The sequence below is a fragment of the Acromyrmex echinatior genome, chromosome 2 (assembly GCF_024713525.1).
Source record: "Acromyrmex echinatior isolate Ae372 chromosome 2, ASM2471352v2, whole genome shotgun sequence".
In the NCBI taxonomy this organism is placed as follows: domain Eukaryota; kingdom Metazoa; phylum Arthropoda; class Insecta; order Hymenoptera; family Formicidae; genus Acromyrmex; species Acromyrmex echinatior.
Window position 1 is genome coordinate 17,676,667 of NC_141853.1, and position 24,004 is coordinate 17,700,670.

Here is a 24,004-nt window from a genome sequence, read left to right on the forward strand (position 1 = left end):
TATTAGTAATATGATATGAGTAGTGATTAACACTTTATTTTAGAAAACTCATAAGAGTACATAATAGATAAAGTCTAAAGTCAATTATTGTGTCGTTTATGAAAAATCCATGGCATTGTATGTGACCATATACATGGGTGACATAATTTAATTGTAATAAATAAACAATACAACAGTCGACCGACGCTTTGGCTGATATTCATGGTCGATTCTTATATTTGACTATAGGTCTGTTTTCTCGAGCTGAATCAGTGTACACTTTTAGAAATTCATTTAAAGTAAAATAGGTATATGTTTAATATTAGTCGAAAGCGAGGAAGAGAGTTCTAGTATAGTCTAGTGCAGTCTAGTGCAGAAACAGAAAATAGACCATATCTGAAGTATAATCTTAAGATGTCATCAATCAAACAGAGGATATTGACATCTTAAGAAATTACTTAAGACAATCTTAAAATAAGAACGGACTATAAATACCATCCTTTGTTTATCGTGTGCTCTTGCTCTTACTTAGAAATACATTGAGATAAACGTAAGATGATAACAACGTAAAATAAGAATTTCTTGATGTCATTTGATGACGTTTAATCGCGGCATACCACTGAGAAGTAAAACAAAATGTTACGTTTATTAAAACAGTTGAGTGAAATTAACCGAACACGGGTCTTATCGAATCAACGGATGAACGGGCGACGATCGGCATCGAGAGACCGTCGGACCCTCCATCCGCACTTACCCTCTTGCGGGCACCTTTATCTACCTATACCTATATGCATACATACGCGACCCTCTCCCCGATGAAGGGTCTGAATTTGCATTTTATTCGCAGTCGTGGAACCGCGGGTCCGTCCGTGCGGGTAACGTTCCTCCGCGGCGCGGACATTTATTTTAATTAAATTACTCTGGAGCGTCGAACAACCCATTTCCTATAAATTATCCCCTCGCCGCTCTTTTGCGTTCGCGCGCCGAGGCATTAACGTACCCGCTGATCCCGCGGTGCCATTGAAATGAAATAAAAGCACCAGCGGCCAGTGAGAGCGAAATGTACCGCTTGACCAATTCTCACCGCGATTCCGCCGCTTCTCTTTCATTTACCGCAAGTGCACTCGTACCCTTAGGTTCCCAAATGCTTCAGAGAAAACAAATTTTCGTTATACCTTTTCGAATTGTTTTTTACATTTTTCTTTAATTATAGATACATATCTACATATCTACATATATCTACGTTATCTAATATATATTTAATTAGATAAACTATTGTAGCGTATTAAAAAAAGTAAAGGGCAATGAATGCAATAAAAACGAGTTCTATTTTAAGATGTTTGAGAAAATAGAATTCAAGATATTATTTTTTCTAGTTATTTGATCATATTTTTATAACGTATGTACCAGAGAATACTTATGTTTTGTATCAAATACAGATATCAATTTTTTGTAAATTATATAATTTTGTAAAATTTATAATTATGTATATAAAATATAGATTATTTACTATACTTGTAGCAAATTTGTAAAATGATTACAGCTTGTTTATAAATAAAATATTAAAATGTAAAAATTTGTATATTATACACTTATAATCTTTATACAATATATATGTTATTATAAATATATATATATATATATATATACACATATAGCTACAAAAATAAAAGTACAAATTTTTTCAAAATTAATAATTTACAAAAGTTGAATCTCTCTATCTGTATACTTAATACAAAATATTTCCTAGGAAATACATTCTAACATGCTCAAATAATTAGAAAAAAATAATATTTTAAAATCTATTTCTAAACATTTTTATAAATGGAACATAAAATATACAAATTTTTTACATTTTACTATTCCACTTACAAACTATAAATTTGCTATAATCAATAAGAAAACAATACTTATTCTTTATACTTTATAGAACAGATACTTTGTGTAACGATCAATCTCATCAAACACTTAATATTTCTCTCTTATTGCTCTCAATTATTTCACATTGCACATTTCATTTAAGGTGCGTGCAGACAATATGGCCAATATATAGATCAACTTTGCACACATTCGCTAAATATTAATATGAATAATTATATATGTCATGTATATGATATTTGCTAATGTAGCATACGTTGGTCATATCATCTGGAGGTGCCTTTATATTCAATCATCAAATAAAAAATAAATGTGTATATATATATATAAATGAAGTTATATCAAAAGTATTATTTTAATTAAAAATAATCTTGTCAATTCATAATAGTAATGAAACAAATAAAATTTTATTAAAACAAGAACACGACATATTTGTTTCATTAACAGTATTGTTGAATTAATAAAATAATTTTCAATTAAAATACTGCTGTTGATAGACATCATTTTTCCAGTGTATGTATATACATGAGCGAATAGTATTATTGAGTAGATAGACGTTACATTTGATATACAATTCATCATCCACAATGACGATGCCAATTCAATTCAATGCGATCTTCAGTTTTGAACATTCCTATTAAATATGTCAAATATCGACAATTGTGTGTCTTGACGCGAATAAACATCGGTCTGCTCTGCATGATTTGCGTCCAAAGGCAGCTGTATCACTTCGATATAACACAAGCGAAGCGGCGCACGCGTTAGCAGCCGACACGGCCGGCGTGTCAAGATTAGGTTAGGTTGCTCGATGCAACGCGCAATTCGACGACTCCGCTTTCATCTACTTACATTCGATCGAGTAAGATCTCACATCAACGTGCAATATACGTGACGATAACAGGCTCTCTTACCTGATAAGGAACATCTTCGCCGATCTTGCCGCGGGTCGCTGCGACGTTGAACGTGAGCACGCAACACTTGTCGGCATTCCACACGTACAGCACGTTGTCACGAATCTCGAAGATGTTCCGCGTCTCCTTGGCGCCGCTCGACAGGCTCGCCTTGATATCCTTGAACAACCCCTTCTCGTTCAGGCGCAACAAGTCGGTACACGATGACATCCTTCGTCCGAGCGCGAGTTACGACAACGCAAGGTTATGGCCGACAAACGCGCGCGCTTTAGAACAACAACGTCGACGCACGCCACCACACGGCTGCCAACGGCTGTCGCGTATCGTGAACTTGAGAAGTTGACCTACGACGAACTTCAGGCGGTATCTGTTTTTCGAAACGGCCGTTATTCGCGACGCGGCGTCAGATTCGATCAGATTTAACCGAGATTTTTTATTCGAATGACGGTGACGCGTGGTTTCGCGGGCGAAGTACATAAATTATTTGCGAATGTCGTAAAATATCGTCGATCGCAAGTACCATCGCGAGTTCTCAAGTCGCGGCCGCCACGTGTGATGGTTATCGATCGCGACTCGGCCGGTTTAACCGCGAAATTCCGGATTCGGAATGGTCGCGTGTAATTTTCCAAACGGCCAGTTTCAAAATGGAGTTGGGCAGATCTCCGTTGTTACGTCTTGAGACAATGCGGGTAAGCGATTGCTCCTAATTATTATTTTCTACCCTTAATATGCACATATTGGGTTATTCATGTGTGCCTTCAAACAAGCGATACAAATGACACGATGTGACACAATGGATATCATTACATCCTTTTGTTGTTTGTCAATGTTAAACAAGGATGACATGATCACTGTCGCACTGTTCGCTTGTTGGAAGGCACTGTTCGCTTGTTTTGCGCGTTTCTTTTTTTTTTTTAATATGTAACTTTATAAATACTTTCTAAATGTGTTAAAGTATATGTAAAAATCGATATTAAGTAAAAACTGATCGATGAGATTGAAGTTTATGTAAAAATTGTTTAATAATTTTTGTATACTTGTAAAAACGATGAAAATTAACTCGAGACATGAACGACCCGAGGAATGATATATTGTATAATATATTTTAATTTAGGTAAAAAACATTTTAAGACAATGCGTATGTTCAAAAAACGAGATAAGATATGTATATTAAAAACATTTAAAAAAATCTTATATTTATTTCTATTAATCTAGGTTTAATTTTTTTTTTCTAATTTTTAAAATACTACTTTTAATTATTAAAATACTACTTTTAATTTTAAAATGCTACGTTTAATTTTTTTTTCTAATTTTTAAAATACTAATTTTTAAAAGAAAAAATAAATTAATCAAGATTAAAATCTACATTGGTAGAAACGGATATAAAAGACTTTTTTAAACATCTTTAAGACATCTTATGATCTCTGTGTCGTCTGAATTATCTACATAATTTAGTAATTTATTGGGCTTCGGAAGCCTTTATTATTTTTTAAAATTAGGAATAAAATGCAAATTTCGACATAGTAAAATGCTTGGCAAAATTCTTTGAATCGGCCAAAAATTTAACGCTATAAAACATTTGAGAAAAACAAAAAAAAATTATTGCAAAAATGATGCTTTCTTGACTTTTGAAATTCTCTTGCACGATTAAAAAATAAGTCAAATTATTAATATATTAATATATTAATTACATTTCAATCATTTAAAAGCAATATATGTATAAATAGCATTTATTTGTAGAGTAACAGAGCGAATGCCACTTTCACTGAAATATAAAAATCAGATTTACATAACAGAATTATATATAATTGATAATATAATCCAAGGCCGATATTATTGATCTGTAATTACATTTGTAAGATTGTGACTATAACGAAATGCACCGATAAATAAATTAATATTTTTATCTGTTATTATAATTTTGTATTATTAGCAAAATTCATATTTTATTATTCTTTTTATTACAAATTACAGTACTTGATATGAATGAAAAATTAATTAAAATATGCGTTAATATATATGTATATACAAGTAAAATAAATTTATTTTGTTTAATATATTGTATATTTATTGTTATATATATATTATATATATTATATGTATATATATTTATGTAAGGTTAAAAGAAAAAAATGAAGCAAAATTATAATTTTTCGCTTCCAGGCCCCGGAGGGATTCGAACCCTCGATCTCCTGTTTACTAGACAGGCGCTTTAACCAACTAAGCCACGGCGCCGTTGGAGAAACGTGAGTTATCTACAATTTATCTGACTACTGAAAAAATTATGACATATTCGATACTTCAGTTTTAAAGTAATTGAATTGTAATTCCTATGACACTATATTTTTTGTGCACTATGTGTCATGATCTGTGTTGATGGAGGCTATCGTTTATATTACATAATATGAAAGATATAAAAAGATAATATATGATTGCAAAAAATGTGTATTTGCAAGTAATGGTTAAGATTTAATTACATTATTATTTTTTATTAAATAACATATCAATGAATGATATAAATAAATCGTGTAATGCAAATGGATATAATATATCAACTATGGTCAAATTGATTTTCGAATTATTTAAATATTGTATGAATTGTAAGTATGATTTGTGTAAAGTGATTTTGTTATGAACTTTTTTAAATTTTGATTAATCTGTAAACAACAAAATTTAATTTATTTAACAAGTTAGATTTTTGTTCACAAATTTTTAAATAAATAAAAATTTTTTGTAAATTAAGTTTTCAGAAAATTTTCAGAATTCCCTTTTAGTCATTATTATTTGTATGTGATAAAATGACATTCATATATAGAATTTGTATGCAAAATATAACGCCCCCGGGTGGGCTCGAACCACCAACCTTTCGGTTAACAGCCGAACGCGCTAGCCGATTGCGCCACGGAGGCCGATGGTTGGTACATCTTTAGTAAACGATAAGGTCTTTGTCCTCTCTTTACATGATTTTTATTTTTTAATTATATATTTTTAACATTTTTTTATCACAAATTTGTATCATGTATTATCTTATATACGAATTATTAATAATATTTTACAAATCAGAGTCATTCAAGGTAATTTTGACATTGTTGTAATAGCAAAATGTTATTTATTGATAAACTTAACGATGAACATAAATCTTATCTTTACATGGTTTTTTAATTTTATATACCTCTATATATATATATATATATATATATATATATATATATATATATATATATATAGAATTACCTTGAATAATTCTGGTTTGTCAAATATTGCTTAATCAAGTCTTGTCAAATATTATTACTACATATATATATATATATATATATATATATATATATATATGTGTGTGTAATAATAATATTTGACAAGACTTGATTAAGCAATATTTGACAAACCAGAGTTATTCAAGCTAATTCTGAAATTAATATAATAGCAAAATATTGTTATATTAATAAGCTTAGTAATGAACATAAATCCTCTTCAAGTTATTTTATTTCTTAGTTATATAGGTATGTGTGTATACTTATTTAACATTTTTTTATCACAAGTATGTATTTATTATCTCGTTATTATCTTATATTAACACAGTTACTATAAATTAATAGTAATATTTAGCAAACCAAAATTATTCATTAAGATAATTTTGAAGTTGTATTGTACATGCAAAACGTTGTTTGTTGATAAGCTTGATGATGAACATAAATTGATTAAAACTTTAATAGAGTCGCAATTATTAGAATAAAAAAGGTTAAAATACTCCGTTTATTATCTTTTTATGTTAAAAACGAGAGTAAATATACTGGTGAGATCTATAAATTGCTTGGTACATGCGAAGTGATTTGCAATTCATTTTCCGATAACTGCCGACAATGTATTGCGCTAACTTCTCTGTTTCTAGAATACCACTATCAACAAAACATACGTTCGCATGTACGTACAGAGCTGCGACGTACTACGATACAAATCGAACAGATGTGTCGACACAAGAAAGCGGCCGCGATGAAATATCACTCGCGTTGTAATAAATTTGTTATAGTCATAGTCGTGGATTGTGCGTGGCGATAATACGTCGCATATACGTAACAGGAAATAGTCCGGCACATTTACATCGAAACCATATACGGTTAATTAAATGGGGTCGGCTCATTAGTAACTGTCTATATGCAAGGCGATGGGCGAGACGCGATTGGAGGGTGGTCCCAAGATGATTTATCCGTCACGATGGATCGCAGATGTTCGACTGGTATATGTCGCGGGTCATCACAATAATACTGTAATTAAGATAATAGAGCATTATATGTATGCAGCATGAAAACGTATATTCCGTTCAGGTGCATAATATATAGAAAATAATCGTTGAAATAATGTTGTTTCTTTTTCAATTGAGTTGGAAGAATTTAAGATATATTGATCCCACATGGAAAGAAAGTTTTGTTAAAGTATCTAACAATTTAGCTAGGCAGATCTTAAATAATTTTATCAAAATAATGTGAGGGACGCTTAAGCTAATTGCTAGAATGTGAAAACTTTTTGCAGTTCTCGTTAAGTTTAAATGTTCTATATCATTATTTTGATAGTCTAACGAAATTATTTTCAGATTTGTCCAGTTGAATTTTTTAATTCTTTAGCTAAAAGGTTACTTCACTAAATTTTTCTTTTCATTTAAGAATAATGAAAATCAAATTAAATTTCTCTTTTAAACGAGCAGATTTTCAATTATATTTAATCTATTTTGACAATATATTTCTTTTGTACGAAAGAAAGATAAAATATTCCTATCATGAATAGGTTTTTTGTTAGGTAGAGTATCTAAAAATTTAACTAAATACAGATCTGATAATTTTGTTTGGACACTAAAATAATTATGTAAAACGTTTGTTGCTAGACTGTCGAGACTTTTTAAAGTATTGCTCATAATGCTTGAGATTTCTATGTAATATTTTATTTTTCAACATTGATTTTTTTAGTTTGTATCTAGCTAATTTGAAACATTTCAGCAAACTTGTTCTTTCCATGAATTGGTCCATGACCATAGAAATAATCAATTATTGACGGGATAAACGATCAATACTTCAGTAATTTGTCCGTGAATTGGTGGACACCATTGTCGCAGGATTCACTCTTAAAGATCTCCACCGGAAGGAGACCTTCTGGTTCGGCTATGGTGACACTAACGGTCTGTTTAAATTGTGTGTTTAATTACACAAGTAAGAGACAGTCGCCGCGAAATTTATCGGTCACTGTTACCGTCCCCTTCGTTCCTAATCTACGTAGCAGATATCCGCGCGAAACAGAGGAGAACATATCCTTCGCCTGTAATAAGACGCTTCTCATTGCTTTTTAGTGCCTCTTCCCAGAGAAGCAATTAGATTTATCAAGCATGTACGCATATAATTTACTGATATTACTATGATAGTTATAGGCAATACAATGCTAAATATGACTCGAAATATTACACGTAATTTATGATAATTATAATATTCAAGAATTATGCATTTTTTTTTCAAATTATTAACTATAAAAGCGATGAGATATCTATAGATGAGATATGTGTAATCGCTTTTATACGTAAAGATATTTGAAAGAAATTAACAATAATATTTGATCTTACAATTAGTTGGTAATATGGTGTAGTGATATTACATGAATTATTATTGTTGCAAAAAGGATTTCTCTTCCTATTTATGTATTATTTTATGTTCTCTTTTATGTCTCCGCGAGGCATGCAGTTTTCTCTGCAATTGCGTGTTATATCTTTGAGGCTTTTTTTTAATTATCAAAGAATTCTTGTTGCACGAGACTGAGTACTTGTATATATCTACGGTTAGAGAATACATGGATCTCGCTTCTTATTGGATAGAAATTTATGGCCATAAATCTAACTGGTTCCCGTCGAGAGGTTGAGCTTCCTCCTGGAAGTTTACAATCCCTCGTTCTCTCTATCCTGTAACCAACATCCGCTCCATCTCTCTTGTTCGCGTTTTCCATCCCTTCCCGGTACGGAAAGCACGGTACTTTACAGGCTATGGTGGGTGTCTATGATGAAAGTGTGCACGTTCTAGGATATACCGAACTTGTAACGATGTAACGGGTGAGCATTGCGCTGAAATCATGATGAATTCATTCAAAGTGCGAATTAACGTCCGGTCGGGGGTAAGTTTCTCTAAATGCCCGGAAGAGAGAACGCATGCGAAACCGGTAATCATCAATATTCCATTACGGTAAACCAATGTTGAGATTTAGCAAATTTGTTTGCTTAAGAAATCATTAGAATTTATTAATCATTTCAGTTATAACATTCCGGTTTGTTATAAATATGTATCAGTTATATACAGATCAGTTATACATCTCTGTATTTTGCACTATAATTATATTTACTAAGCATACTCTTATGTTTTATTTTCCATTTTACTTGATGTAATTTACTTTATTATTTTGATGAAGTAATAATTAAAAAAATTTTTAGAATAACAATTTATTAAGCTTATAAGATAATAAAGATGCTTATTACATTGTTACTAGAAATAATTTAATAGTAATAATATTTTATAAAGATATAAAATTTTTATAAGTACTAAGATATTAATTTGCAGTTAAAAAGCAATACAATATTAAAGAAAGATCAATACAAGTATCGATAATCATGACATAACAACGGTTATTGTTTCGATTTCACAAGTATGACATTTCCCCATGTTTCTTGGCTCACTTTTCTCGTTCAATCAACTAATGGTCCATAGAATGAAGAGCACGGCAAAACAGATCACGAACACCCGGTAGACAATACGTCTTGGCACTCGTAGGTCATTGTGGCGTTGAAAGGGAGTAACTTATAGGGGCATTGGGAATTACCAGTTTATTATTAGGGAGATAGCATAGAGGGCCAAGATCAGGGGTTGCTGTTAATTCTCCTAACACTTGGCTCCCCGGAGAGAACACGCTGCCTTAAGACTTCCTCCTTCTCTTCCATCCCACTGTACGGCCGACATCTTGAATCGCTGCCGTGTTAATTAGTACGACTTTAAACGCGCCCGCATGCGGTAGCAATCGGGATTCCCTGAAATGGTTTCGGCGCTATGCTCTGGAAGATGTTCAGATTGATACGCAATCTTAGGGTAAAAAATTTCAATATATATTACGATTTAGATATTTCTATAAGGTTCAATTTCCAGCATGCTCATTACATTTCATAATGTGACATGTTTTGCAATCATGTACGTAGATAATATTTGATTTATATATCTCCTTTTTCTTAAAGTGTTTGAAGCATTAAAAATTTGATGAAAATCACGCTTGATTGAAGTAAGTTGTATTTTTGAAAATTTTTATTCTAAATTCATTAACATGGAACAACAAATTAATAATATATGAAAGGAAATCAGCTTTAGTAACGATATTTGAAAAAAAGATGTAACTATGTTGATATCTTCAATAAAAAATTAAGAACAATGGTAAAACTTTGTAAGGATATATATAAAAGCATCTTTAACTAAGTTAATTATTCAGGACATGCTTCGTTCCTTTGTATATGAGAGGAGAAGATAAAATATCTTTCGCCACCCTCTTTAATCCAGATACGAAGGTGAAACATTTTCGGAGGCTCTGAAAGACGAGTCAGTAAGGCTTTGACGTATGGAAGATGTCAGTTGCGGGTTGGCACGGTGGTGTCGTCGATTCGTCTTCCCTTTAGCCGCCACCTTTCGCGAATCCTTTCTGTTCCGCTATCCTTTACGTTATATAAATGGTGCCTGCGTCTGGTAGCCGCTGGCAAAATTCCGTCGGCCTCGCCACAGATTGCTCTATTTTCGGAGCTCTTCGATTTATCAATTGGTTTCTTCGGGTTTCTCCTAGAGATTGGATCTTCTAAATTTAGTCGACACACTAGTGGCTAGTTGAATAAAGATAAAGTGTTGACGTGTGCGTTTGCGTTTATGTGTATAATAAATCTAGAAAAAGTTCGAGGGAATTTCAACAAGGGTAGCACGAGTTTAGAAAATAACAATTTTAGCAATTTTTAAATTAATTGATGACTTCGCTTTTATTAAAAGCGACTTTTGACATATTTATATGCAAAACAATCTGTTTTTTTTTTTCATATAAATATATCAGCTTTAAAGAAAAAACAATATTGATTGACGTAATAAATAGTTGTAATGTGATCGGAATTATATAAACGTTTATAGGTATTCACGTGCCGAAAAGCTGTCGAGGAGCAATTCTTAGTTTTCCTCGGAAGGCCATAACGAGGTCGACTGAGCTAACTATGCCAATAAATCAACGGCCTTAATGAAAATGTAGCGCTATCCGTTGCAAGAGCGCTGAACGAGCGGTCCTACCTCCCCGTTCGCCGTTTAAATGAAATGAAAAGAACGTGCAGCACTGGAAAATGCCCTCCTAAAAATATCAAGATAAGAGCGAGTTGGCGATGAGGAGCCCTGTCCGGAATGAGGGATGGGGACAGCTCGTTTCGTAGGAGAGAAAAACGCATGTAATTACGAAAACGCGATATTTCTATGAACGCCGGGCAAACTTGCATTCGTTGATAATCTATGCTGTAATGCTATTAGAGTTCGACCCAGCATAATAAACATCTCAATTTCAAATATTTCAATTTCTTTTATTTTCAATAGGCATTCGTATAATTGCAGAACAAGAGAGTTATGAATTTACTTTTTATTATCAATCGACGATAATAGAAAATATAATTTTTTGCAACTTTAAAATGAATGACGAAACAATCAAATTTTTTTTATCATTTTTTAAAATTATTAGAATGAAGTAGATGTAACATATTATAATTATTATTATACTTTATAGTATAATAATAATGTCTGAATTTTTAGGTGTTACAGATGTTCGTGTATTGAATTAATTCAGCATTCATACGTGGTATATTGTTATTTTCACAGACGAGGGAGGGATAGGTAAGAATGGAAAGCATTCTTTTTCCGTTGTTGAAGATATAAAACATGATGTAGCATATGTTGCTCTACGCACAGTGGTCACATACGTGTACAACATGTATAATGTCGCGTACGTGTGCCTGCTATAATTACGACGGTCGCGAGCGTACCCAAAACAAGTTTGTAATCGTGAAAGATGAGCAAAGACGACCCTCGCGGCTATACGCAGCAAAGAGGCGAGCCCGATAATATATGTACAATATTTTTAATTGTTGACGTTAAAATGTGCTCCCTTGGTTTTTTCTCGTTAACGTGACGTGGGAGGGTCCGAAAACTGGCTCGCGTCACGTTTTCGGCCGAGCCCTCCGAGTTATTTATTTCACGCTTAAAGAATCACCCGCCGTCCATACATACTGCCGTTGAACACCGTCACATGTAGACGACTTTGGACAGACTGTCTTCTGCAAGCGCGGGAAAAAAAATCTGATGCGAAGGAAGGAAAATATCGTGGTAATTAAACAATATCGCGAGTTCCAAAAAACCAGTAACATTAATACTATTTAGTTGTATAAAAAAATAATGGATATTATGTACAGGATAAGATAAATGAAAAGATCAGTCCTCTTCTTTATATGCTCTTGTCATATAATATATATATATATATATATATATATATATATATATATATTTTATTTATATCTTATGTTAATTTTGTTTGTATCTATCATGTTTATTTTTGTCACTATTGTAGATAAGTAACGATCAATTGTTTCGGAAATGACAATTGTGCACATCTTTTGTGAGGAAATCACATTTCGCCGTAGTTCGATTACAATGACGGGGAGATTCAACTTCGCCATTCAAAAATTATGTACCCCTCGAACATCGTTCTGTACGATTACGCGAGATACGATCGAAAGAAACGAAATCGTAGGATGCCATTGTCGAGGCGTATTCATATTTGGCTCCTACATTTTGCATGCGATTCGTACACAATGCGGTCCATCGGAAGCTGTCGTCTACTACTTCCGCTATCTGACTGCGGCACGTCTGCCTGCCTGTTTCCCCCTTCATTCTGTCTCGACGAAATTCCGACATATCCGCATATATTTATTTTGGTCGTATGGAAAAATATGAGAGCGTTTTTCGGCGAGTTCTTCCGCATTTAACGTTCGTTCGGAAAGTGACTCGGGAAATAGTATTGATTTCATTTACACAAAATAAACATTAATTTATTATAACTTATCTTTTTTTAATTATTACAAAATTCCTATTGTAATAAAAACATAATAAAAATTTACGTACATAATAGCAGCTCTTTGTATTACTATCCAACTCATATTAATAAAGGGATTTTTTTATATTGATTAATAGAATAGAATTAATTGGATTTTTTCGGATTTTTCTATATTGATTAACAGAATTAATTACTGATACGCAATTATCATTACGCAAGTTATCATTCACATTTATTCTTACTAAATAAAAGCAAACTAAAAATTAATTTCAAGCAGACATTTATTGGTCACAAAAAAAGTAATATAGCTAAGTATTGCGGGATTAATGAACAGATTAAGAATAAAATTTCGATGTGTGCGTGAAATCCGTCGATCATACGTCGTCCCGACGCAAACGACGTATCTACATCTTTATTAGGAAGGCACGTGTGTGGTTTTTTACAAAAATGTTTTACCCTAATTACGAGACGATCCTGATTAAATATATTTTATATAGTAGATTCTCTCGCCCGTTCTCCTTCCTCCCCGTTCTCTTCTCTTTGCTATCTTATACGCACACAGTTGTCACGTAATGAAATATATTCGTTACCGTGATGTGATAACGGGCCGCCGTAAGTCAGGGAATCATATTACCTTGGAGATCCTAGTCGCGAAGTATAGCGTGATTTTTCAATTTATTAAAGTCGACACACACGCTTGTAGAACTCCCACGACGAACAAAGTAGATAAGGACGAAATTTATGATCCACCTATTGGAAATGCGACGAGCGCTCTCGCTAATGAATCGAATTCAGATAGTCGAGGATGAAGAACTACACGCATGCATAAATCAGGAACAAAGCACAGCAATAACTGGATAACACGTCCGGAAGTGCGTTTATTTCACGTCTTATCGCAGCCCGATCTCATTAAGCGCGAGTGCTCCTGCAAGTTCAGTCAGTAGATGCGATCGAGTCGCTCCATATCAATTGTCGCCGACGCCTTGGCGAATTTGAGCCTAATTACTTTATTGCAAATGTATCGCCGGGGAGCATCCCGAGTTAGGGTGCGCGTGAACTCTCTATTCGGATCAGTAACGCGATCGTGATACTCATCTATATCGTTCAACTTAATCAGAATAAGCACCTAATTCTTTCGTCATAGCTAACGTTAATTGCTAGGTACTAATTTACATTCGTAATGCTGCAAACATCGTCAATGAAATTCATGAAATTTATTTGTTATTTTGAGACTCAAAATAAAGAACTTGTATTTATTTCTATTCTTCCTCTTAGTGCGGATTAAAATTTTTAATTCGATTTAATTTTCTGTATCTTTTTCTAATTCTTAAAAAAAGATAAAAATAAAGTTATATCAAGATTAAAGTTAATTAATAGATATTGGTAGAAAAACGATCTTTTGAGACAAAAGATCAAATTATCAATAAGAGTTATTAAATATTGCCTGAATTGGTGGTTGTAATTCTTGGATGCACTCTACATTTTTCCATTGGATTTACTGTTCGTACTTTCTACGTTCATTGTAGATTTTTCCACGGACACGTGTCGTACATCGTACGCGATGAACCACGTACATGCTCGTAACTTTGCTTTATTCGCGGAATGCAAGAACGCCTTTTGTCGCCACTGAAGTATCACGTATGTGCACGTGGACGTATGGGAATGACAAACGATCATGAGGGGTCGATCGGGTATTGGCATGCCATGTACGCGCAGGGTTATATAAATGAATCGCGTCCCCGGGGCCGTATCTTACGGGAATACGAAACATTAATGGACAGATGCGTTTTTGCCGACGGGAACGAATGGCCCATGGCTGCGTGTCGATTTATCCTCGACGAACGATTCTGTCGCGGAGGACACGTCGAAGGTACACTGCGAAACCATTAGGACGGAAAAATTTCGATTATTATTTCTTCTTTTTTTTTCTGTAATTGCGCGTCCATTGTTCGGACACTGTTCCATTAGAAAATATATTTATGTGATTAATATCGTGCAAAAATAATTTATCAAGTCGTGAACGCATGTTTTTTTTTCTGCTGAAATGAATAAATGATTTATGATTTGATTTTAGACTTTCTGAGAATTTCTTTTTCTTGAAAAAACAAAAGATTTTTATTCTTATGGGATATTCATAGAAAAAAAGCATCTGTGGAATTATTCAAAGTTATTCGCGAAACATATGTAAAACTGGCATTTTTTAAAACTTTCTTTCGTCCGACGTTAGAAGTAATAAAAAAATATGCATAACACTTTACTGAGAGAACATTCTTTTTAGCTCAAAGGTTTTGTTCAAATAATCCGCAACAATGTATCGCGCACACTTCAAATTGCCGGCATAGCCGTGTAAAAAAGGATACCTACGCTATATCTACAAGGTGGAGAATGGGTAGTGGTTTAGCGGAGTAAAGTACCTCGGCGTGTAACGAGGGGCGGCTGGATATTTGCATAATGATTGCAATTATTATTGCCTTACCGCGCGTAATCTATAATGCAGTTCAAACGATAACCGCCAATGCATCGGGGACACGAGAAAGGCCCGTTAACATTCCCGGAGCGAAAGTGGAGCTGGTGCAACGGTGGCCCTTACCCATTAGCGAGTGTCGACGAGATACCAACACATTGTCAGATATCGACATCGTTGTGTATCCGCGGTTATGGTAGATTAGCCGTCCTTAATGTCGTTTTTGTCGCGGTTCAACGACAGTCGTGATTTAAACCGAGAAAATCTCGCGGCAAGCGACAAGTATGTCATTTTATTTTTATAACCGTGCAACTATTTTTGTGTTCCTAATGACAATCGAACGAATTTTGATTTTTAAAGTCATTTACACACACACACACACACACACACACACACACACACATCTCATAATTTATTATGAGAATAGTTTAATTTTTCATCTCTTTAATTTTTTCACTTTGAAATAATTCTTTCATTTGTTACAGAAGACAATCACAATGATATAATTCAGTTATTATTACAATTTATCTACTATTTTTTATTATAATTATTGCATTATTATAAATTATTATATTATTAGTTGTAGTAGAATTCTCGTTAGATATAATAGAATTGATATAACATACAAATTCTATGGATTTGGAACAAAATTTATTAAAGGAATATTTCTGATGTATTTATTTCGATTAATGTTACAAAATGATTAAGTATTATTTTTCCTAAGTATGTAATTATAAGAGTTAACATGATATATATATCCGTATTGTGGATATTTTTTAAGAAAAAATTAATTATCATATTTTGTTAATTGCATGATCATGTTAATCTCGATTTCTTTTGCATTTCATGAAACGTATGACAATATCTTTAATCTTTAATATATTTGTGAAAGATTAATTATATATTTTTGCGCGATGCAAGCATCATCCCCGAGTCGGTAGGGTAGATACCCCTGGTAAGAGATAAGGTGTCGCTAGTCGACCATCTTCTTATCGACTGGAAGTTTCATGCAAAACGGCTCCCTGACTCCCCGATAGAAAGGGGTAGCTGCGAATTGCCGCCATCGATTTGAACAACCCCAATTCGTTAACGTAAGGTTGAAAGGTTTGCTTTCGGGCGAACATTATCCGCGTGATTTCCACCGATTCCGGATAAACGGTCGACTTCTGTAATTGCATAAGTTATGATTGCATCGCATATTGAACTGCTTTAAGGAATCGGTTCTTGGATCTCGTTTATGTATGATTGCTTATATAGGCAATATATTGCTCGTAATGAACCGGGAAAATGCAGAATGCAGAGTAAATAATGCAAAATGCAGAATGCGAAATAAGACGCGTTATCGCGCCTTATTTCGCTTTTTGCAATGCAAGAAAGGGCAGAAACATTGAATATTCTCGTCTGAACTAATTTGAAATTTGATTACTATTTTGTTAATTTTGTATTTAATAATTATTATCTGCATTTTTTAATAAAGTATTGCGATTGTTGAAATTATTTTATGTTTTAATTATGAGTCCATGCAGTTATAAATTTAAGTCACACGTTTTTTATTCGCGTACATTTTTATTTTTTGAATCACTTAAATTATAAAATAGTATTACTTTAACCAGATAAATTGAAATAAAAAAATTATTATATGTTTATGTATATTAATAATATAATATATATTATATATTCTTTTTGTAATATCAAATTTGATTTTAGTTACATATATCTAGTTTTGTTAACGAGAAACATATGTTTGTCTTAATTTTGTTACGTTTTTTTCTACGACGTCGACGTTGGGAGTTATTCATTATTCTTTTTCTGCATGCACCCTCCGAATTGATTTCATTTTTTAAATACACATATCTTTGTTCGCCCACGATTACATCGTGAATTGACGTGGAAACGGATCCTTTTCACAAATCTCCGGTGATATAAACCGGTGTTTCGATACGTATACGCGTATACGCATTCCTTTTGTTATGGAATCCCCGTGTGAATTATGACCGCCCAATAGAGGGAACCCCCGCGAACGGTATATTGGATTCGCGATACGCATTTCGCGTGTCTCATGATACTCAAATTTCAGCCGGTAAATCACGGCTGCCTAGATCGGTGCAACTTCGAGAGGGTCGAAAGAAACTTGCGATTTTTCGGGTCAAACAGAATCGTTGTTCTGCTTTAAATTGTTAGTTACATAGCTAATGATAAAGCTTTAGATTTGCAATACTTTTGTCGAGATGTTTTCAAGTAAATAAAAATTATTTTAAAAAGTTACATAATATTAAAAAATAGAAAAAAAAAGAAATTCTTCATTTATTACTACCTCTACAAACAGTAGGACATCGAATGCTTCCGGGCGGAATTCGTGACGTGTTTTGTCGCGTTGTAAAATATTGACACGCGTACTAGGTACATTCTGTGTAGATATTTTACATGGCGCAACGTTCTTCACTGAGACAGAAGGAAATCGAGTTTTATATTTTATCAGACGATTTCTTTGAGTTTTCTCTGATGCAGCTTTTGTTGACATAAATAATAAAACATTTTTTTCGTGGACAATATTTATTAATATCTATTGATCTGTATATTCATTGAAAACTAGCAATCATTGAATATTATATCACTTTTGTAAACTTCTTATTTTTTTAAATCAAAACCAACCAAGAAATAAATACTTATCGTGTAAATGGAATTTATTGATATATAGATTTATGAGATTTTACGATGTTTTTAGCGATTTATATATAATTATTTTTGTAACTTAATTTGTATGAAATTTCTTTCTTCTATTCTATTATTGACATTAAGAAAATAACATGTTTTGAATTATTTGAAGAGGACATTAAATTTTTATATAGCTTTTTAATAATACGTACAACAAAATAATCATCTTCTATATATGTGTATCACAGATTTTAATTTATTGAGTGATAAGTTAGATTTCAATAGAAAACTATGAATTGAGGAAAAGAAGACATGTTTTAAAATAATTCATGAAAGATGTAAGAGTTTTTAAAGTATTATTTAAAGTACAAATACACAAACACATGTATTCATAAATTCTTTCATATTGAGGGTGCATCGACATCGGCCATCGTCGTGCCCATCGTATGCCAAGCACCCCTCAATAACCTCGATACAAAATTCTTTTCACATTGCCTTCAATGGCTAGAGATATAGGAAATATATGAAAGGCTCACCGTCCGGTTCAACCGTTGCAATGTTGGCCGAGGCTTTTTCTCCCAAACACACGAGTGCCGTTTGCGAGGGGCCTATAAGCTCGGATCCCCTCTCTGTAATGAAACATAAATTATTCAATCGAAATCAGCTGCGGACTACCGAGCGTCGGCGTCTACCACGACGCCGGTACCTTCCGGTCAAAAGCGGCGCTTTAAACCGAAACCCTCGATCCTTTCCGCGAGGAAGGCGATGAAAGCGAAGCGGCCGCAGCAGACCTTTGCTTTTTTTATACATGTATTTTGAACGTTTCTATTTTTTTCCTCGGAACTGAATATCGTCTGGTGTACGCGCCTTCAGTTTTTCCTTGAACAAGCAATTGGAAAATTCCGGCTCTCCATTCTACAATGAATTTTCTCGTTATTGAGATCAAGCAGAGATAATATATCGGGATTCGTTTTATTTAAAGAGTAGATTTTTTTTGGAGAGTTAATAGTAAGTTAGATATTGCTGTGCGAATGAAATTATTCGTTATACAATTCTAAACGAAGAATGATGATAATATTATAATCATCTTTACTCTTTACTCTAAACACTTTTAACACAATTTTACTAAAGAATACGTTTGAAGTAAATAACGAAGCGATTTGTATCTTGAAATAAATGACTCCTCGGGGAGAAAGAAATTTTAATAACGTGTTTCCATTACGCCTGTAAAATATATTTTACTTTTATTTCACGTAAGGCATCGAAAATAGAACTATACGCTTCTCGCGAATCCCTGAGGACCTCTCCCGATTCCACTTCCGGAACGGGCACGCGCTTTAAAACTGAATGTACGACTCAATTCCGGGCGTGTCGACACGCGCGTCGGTGTCGATGGGGAATAGAAGACGTTTAGGTGAGGCCGTCAAATAAAATACACACTCGTCCCATGTGAAGGGAGTGACATGTAACTCTGGTCGCGATCCTTTCGCGGAGGCCTTGTGTGCGTACATGCACATCCTGCAGACGTACACGCACCTCGCGCCAGGAATCGAGGCTAACATGGTCACGCAATTAGCAAAATATGACAATGAATATTTCCTGGGGAAGTATCCGGTAATGGAGACACGTATCACGCTAACTCTACGCAGGAAATAATCCTTTTATGATTTTAAGAGAATCAACGTTTTTTTTTTCATGCTGTATCTATTATACGTGCTAGAAACTATTTTCTTCTCCCTCACGATTGGATAAATATCAGGCGTATGTTGTAGTAACAAGAGATTTGAACAAGCAAAAGAGATTGGACATGTGTGAGACTAATTGAGGATGCGTGGAGGACATCTTGGAACTCTCCAAGATTGCGATTTGCTACGTTGATTCAAGTTGCGAACTCCCACGCGTTCTGGCAGCCTAATTAAGCGTCTATATACGAAAGACGGGTTAGAACAACGTTCATTGCGAATCAATGTTTTGTTTGGAGGGCATTGTGTATGTTGTTTGGTAGAGGAAACATCTGAGGATGCGTGACATTTTTGATTACGCAGAATTAATTTCGTGTGACAACACACACGAATCGGAGACAATATTTTCGCGTTAATTTATGCGAGGTGTAACTAATCACATTATGCAAGATTTCACGTGTTCTGTTTAACGTAATGCTACTTTTCTGTAATGTCATATTTTGGAAATTACGTTCGATGTTATTACATAACAGAAAAATACTTATTGTACATCGCTGTGTTTAAGTTACATGAAAATTCTTAGGATATTCTATATACCTATTCACCTATCTATTCAACATTACAGTAAATTTAATTATTTTAATATGGATATGTTACACTTTTTTTAAATATCTTATAAAGTTTCGCCGCGTTTTCATATAACAGCATTTATCGCTTATATGGTAATTATTATCTTTGCTGGCAAATTGCCGTCAAATTGCCGTCAAATTGCTAGAATTTATTTACGCACGTTCATCTTTTGTGAGCAGTATAATTATATTCTACTTATTCTCACTCCCGTTTCATAATTACTACGCGAGCGTGTCGATCTATTGTAATGCTCGATGCGGCTCATCGCCGGGGAACGAAAGAGCGAGCAATGTTGCTCCGGTTGGTCGGGAAGGCGCGTATAGATTTTTATGCAAATTCTATTGATATCCGATCGTGGCCGACGATAGCGCACGGAACATGCACGTCCCACGATGGTGGCGGTTAGTCAGAAAATAGCCCTACCTAGCCGCGTCCGTTCGGGTTTGCAACCCCCGCGATTGCTCGTTGCTGTTCGAGAAACGGTCGTGATTCGTTGGAGCCCCTTTGCGTCTCACGATCCAGCTTTAACGAGGGCGAGGTAGGGTAAATCGCGATTAACGCTGTTTCTTACTACCCCTTCTCCCGTCAACCTCTGGACGAGACACATCACACAGCAGCAATCCCAAGCACGTCAACTTCGCGACGACCTTTTATCAAATGTATGTGTTTTAGAAATTACACGTGCCGTCGGATTTATCGAGCGTAATGCGACTGGAATAAATGGAAATTAAAAAGCGCGCTCGCATAAAATGAGGCACTAGCGAGCGGTGTAAAGAGTGAAGCTCAAAAGGTAAGCTGCGCGAGTTAAGAGGGCGAGCAATTCTGCAAATATGTTTGAATCCGATGGTCTCTCTTGCATGTTTACACTAACATACGTAAATTGAACGTCTCCTTGTTCGGTGGACGTGCGTGCAATGAGAGGTGCGTGACCTGAGGTACACGATTACCGGTTGGCGCGAAACTCGGACCGATTTGAAATATAACCTACTCGTTATTAATAAAATTTGCATTTACAAGGGCGAAAAGGTGTCACGGCACGCCACGCGCGGGAGCGACGGAATACCTTTTCTATCTTTAATGAGGTTTTTCTTGATTCGAAATTAATGATCTGCTATTTTCTTTTTAAAAGATCGTATCAAGAGATTCAAGTAAAATAAAACTAAAAAAGTACGTTATCGATTAATAGTAACTATTTTATACTTAATTCCGGATTTTAGTCTCTAAATTCTACTCTAAGTCATCTTTTTCTTCGTTACCTACATCAGAACACATTTATGTATTAAATCACTTAACTTTATTCGTAGAGTAATGAAAGCCTATCTATTACTGGCAGATTTAGTATCAAGTTTTATCCGCGGTAGCAATCGCGATCCTATATTTTTAAATAAATCCAGCAGTGGATCCACGGATACACGTTCGTTTAGCGCTGAACCTCGGCGAGTTCGTGGGGTTTGATTACTTGTTATCGAGGTAACTCAACCGTCGTCTGGCATCTGATAAAGGCCCGCGAGTAATTATTAATCATAGACCGGGCAGTATAACGATCCATCCGAGTCTTATCTCGGTGTCGAGTGATGTATGTACGTGGCCGAGGTCTACGCCACAGCGCGAGGGCTAGCGGGGTTGTGCATCGTCTAGAAGGGCGGTGATGGTGGTGGTGGCGGCAGCGATGATGGTGGTGGTGTTGTTGCTTGGTGAGTTACTTGCTCGCTCGCTTAGCTCCCGGCTAAGCGGGGGTTGCAATACTTTACCAAGATAACAACTAATAATCGATAGTGGCATTGCCAGGTACGTAGCCAGGTACACGTACGTAAGTAAGTACAGTCCCTTATTCGTTTCCTCTACCCTTTCTCCGTCTTGCCTCCCGCCGTCGCGTCATTCGAATCGGTGGGTAGTCTCGCCTTTTAACCACCCATAACCACCCAACGACGGCATGCAAGACGCTCGTAGGTCAAAGGTTGCGCACTCCGACTACTCTGTGAATTATCGTGAGCTTAACTGTTACCTCGCCTCTGGCCGAATGAACAGTTCGAATACGACGTATCTTTCGCGGGAATGCAATTTTCGTGGGAATGAGAGGGAGAATGTAATTTTCCCCTGTAACGTGTGTATCGTACGTAGAGTGAAATACTCGCCAAGCCGACATGCTATAAACTTCTTCGAAGATATACATATATGTCTAAATATTAGATCAAGTGCTATGCGTTTTTATATATCCAAAAGTGAATAATTATAATTATTTATTGCGTAGCATGTAGAACAAATTTATTACTTATTATTAGAGAAAGCAATAAAGAGATATTATATTAAAACATAAATTAATCGTGAATAAAATTTTATATATATTAAGATTAATATTTTGTCTCTTTAATCAATTTATAATATATTTATGCATATTTATTTTATTATTACAAAAGGCCCAAACAACAGTCCAAACACAAGGATGAAGCACGCGATTGGAACGACATGGAAAGGAGTAAGGCTCAACAAGGTGCAACGATCTGTAAGGTAGGATAGCTAGTATCGCCACGCGAGATAAAAAGTATTACAATCGAAGACATGCAATATGCTTATCGTCGACTGATCAACAATAAAATGTAAAATTTAAACCAACAATTATCTCATGCCGTGTATCTGACTTGCTCGTCAACGGGTCGCATCTGACTTCCTCGTACCCTTCTCTTGTATTACGTATCGCCAACGTTGCCGCTATCGGCCCTACCACGACCCGCGACCGGTTCAATAATTAATACATTGACGACATCGTATCGTTGCTAGGCGATTATTTTACAAAACATCATGCTCGTCGAAACGATCGCACTGTAAATACATTTGAGTCAATAAAATTGTACCAATTTTGAAGAAAGTAATTATAGCTTCACGAATTGCTCAATTTAATATAAATTGCTTGACAAAATGAAAAATAATTTGTGCGATATAATAAATTATAATTATACGACAAATCGCGGTATTATTTCGTCCAAACAGTATATTGCATGCTTTTATATAAGTTAAAATTTTATGACAAGATTTATTGCATCTGACGTATTTCATATAAACAATATGCGGACGTATGATAAGTATATTGCGACGTTTCTCTTCCACATCGAGTGTCACCGGCCTATTTGCATTCCAGTTCAACCGCAATGAAAGGCAGCTCGAATAAGGATTCCAATAAAATGTTTGGGGAGGTTTGCTTTAGGCGGGTGGTTCGGGACGTGGAACGTGGAATTCGATATTACAGCGTTACTCTGTAGTTCCGTATATGTTCTCTCGTATCTGCACGTCAACATAAATTGTCCCTTCCCGTCTCTATGCCGTTCGAGAAGGAATTTTTCTCTTCGTATCGCATATTTCCGAACGGAGCGTAAGGTTAGGTGAATAAGATGCTGAATATTTTTATATGTCTTGCGTGACAAAATTAATTTATGTATTTTTTAAATATTTTTATAATCGTTATATGAATCTCTCATGTCAAAAGATACTCGAATGAAGTTTCACATTTTTGAAACAGATACTAGAGATCAACTGAAAATGTATTTAATTGTTTGCTGAAGTTGAATGATTACTCTTGTAAAATCTGATATCATTCAAGTATTGCTATGAAAATTTTCACAATGCTACATAATGATATTTATTGGCTCTTACATTATTAAACGTTTTCATTTCAAATG

General features: G+C 34.5%; 2 protein-coding genes and 2 non-coding genes across 10 annotated transcripts in view; 1 reads left to right on the top strand and 3 right to left on the bottom strand.

Annotated features, from left to right (window-relative positions):
* The window catches only part of mbo (nuclear pore complex protein Nup88), a 69,061-nt gene extending 66,083 nt beyond the window's left edge, over positions 1-2,978 (bottom strand). Inside the window, exon 1 of the mRNA XM_011051887.2 lies at positions 2,769-2,978. Within this exon, the coding sequence (XP_011050189.2) occupies positions 2,769-2,978 (210 nt within the window). The remainder of the gene's footprint in view (positions 1-2,768) is intronic.
* A 346-nt stretch (positions 2,979-3,324) lies between these two features.
* The window catches only part of LOC105143509 (uncharacterized), a 559,838-nt gene continuing 539,158 nt past the window's right edge, over positions 3,325-24,004 (top strand). For 4 of the 7 annotated variants that reach the window (XR_015544296.1, XR_015544298.1, XR_015544295.1 and 1 more), the window contains exons 1-3: positions 3,325-3,457; positions 4,932-5,014; positions 22,748-22,838. The gene's annotated coding sequence lies outside the window, so the exon portion shown is untranslated. Of the gene's footprint in view, positions 3,458-4,931; positions 5,015-22,130; positions 22,444-22,747; positions 22,839-24,004 lie in introns of those variants that run through there. The other 3 variants (XM_087403654.1, XM_087403657.1, XM_087403655.1) reach the window with 2 other exon arrangements.
* TRNAT-AGU (transfer RNA threonine (anticodon AGU)) lies at positions 4,930-5,003 on the bottom strand. The gene has a single exon. It is a non-coding gene; the product is annotated as a tRNA-Thr (tRNA).
* TRNAN-GUU (transfer RNA asparagine (anticodon GUU)) lies at positions 5,604-5,677 on the bottom strand. Its single transcript has one exon. It is a non-coding gene; the product is annotated as a tRNA-Asn (tRNA).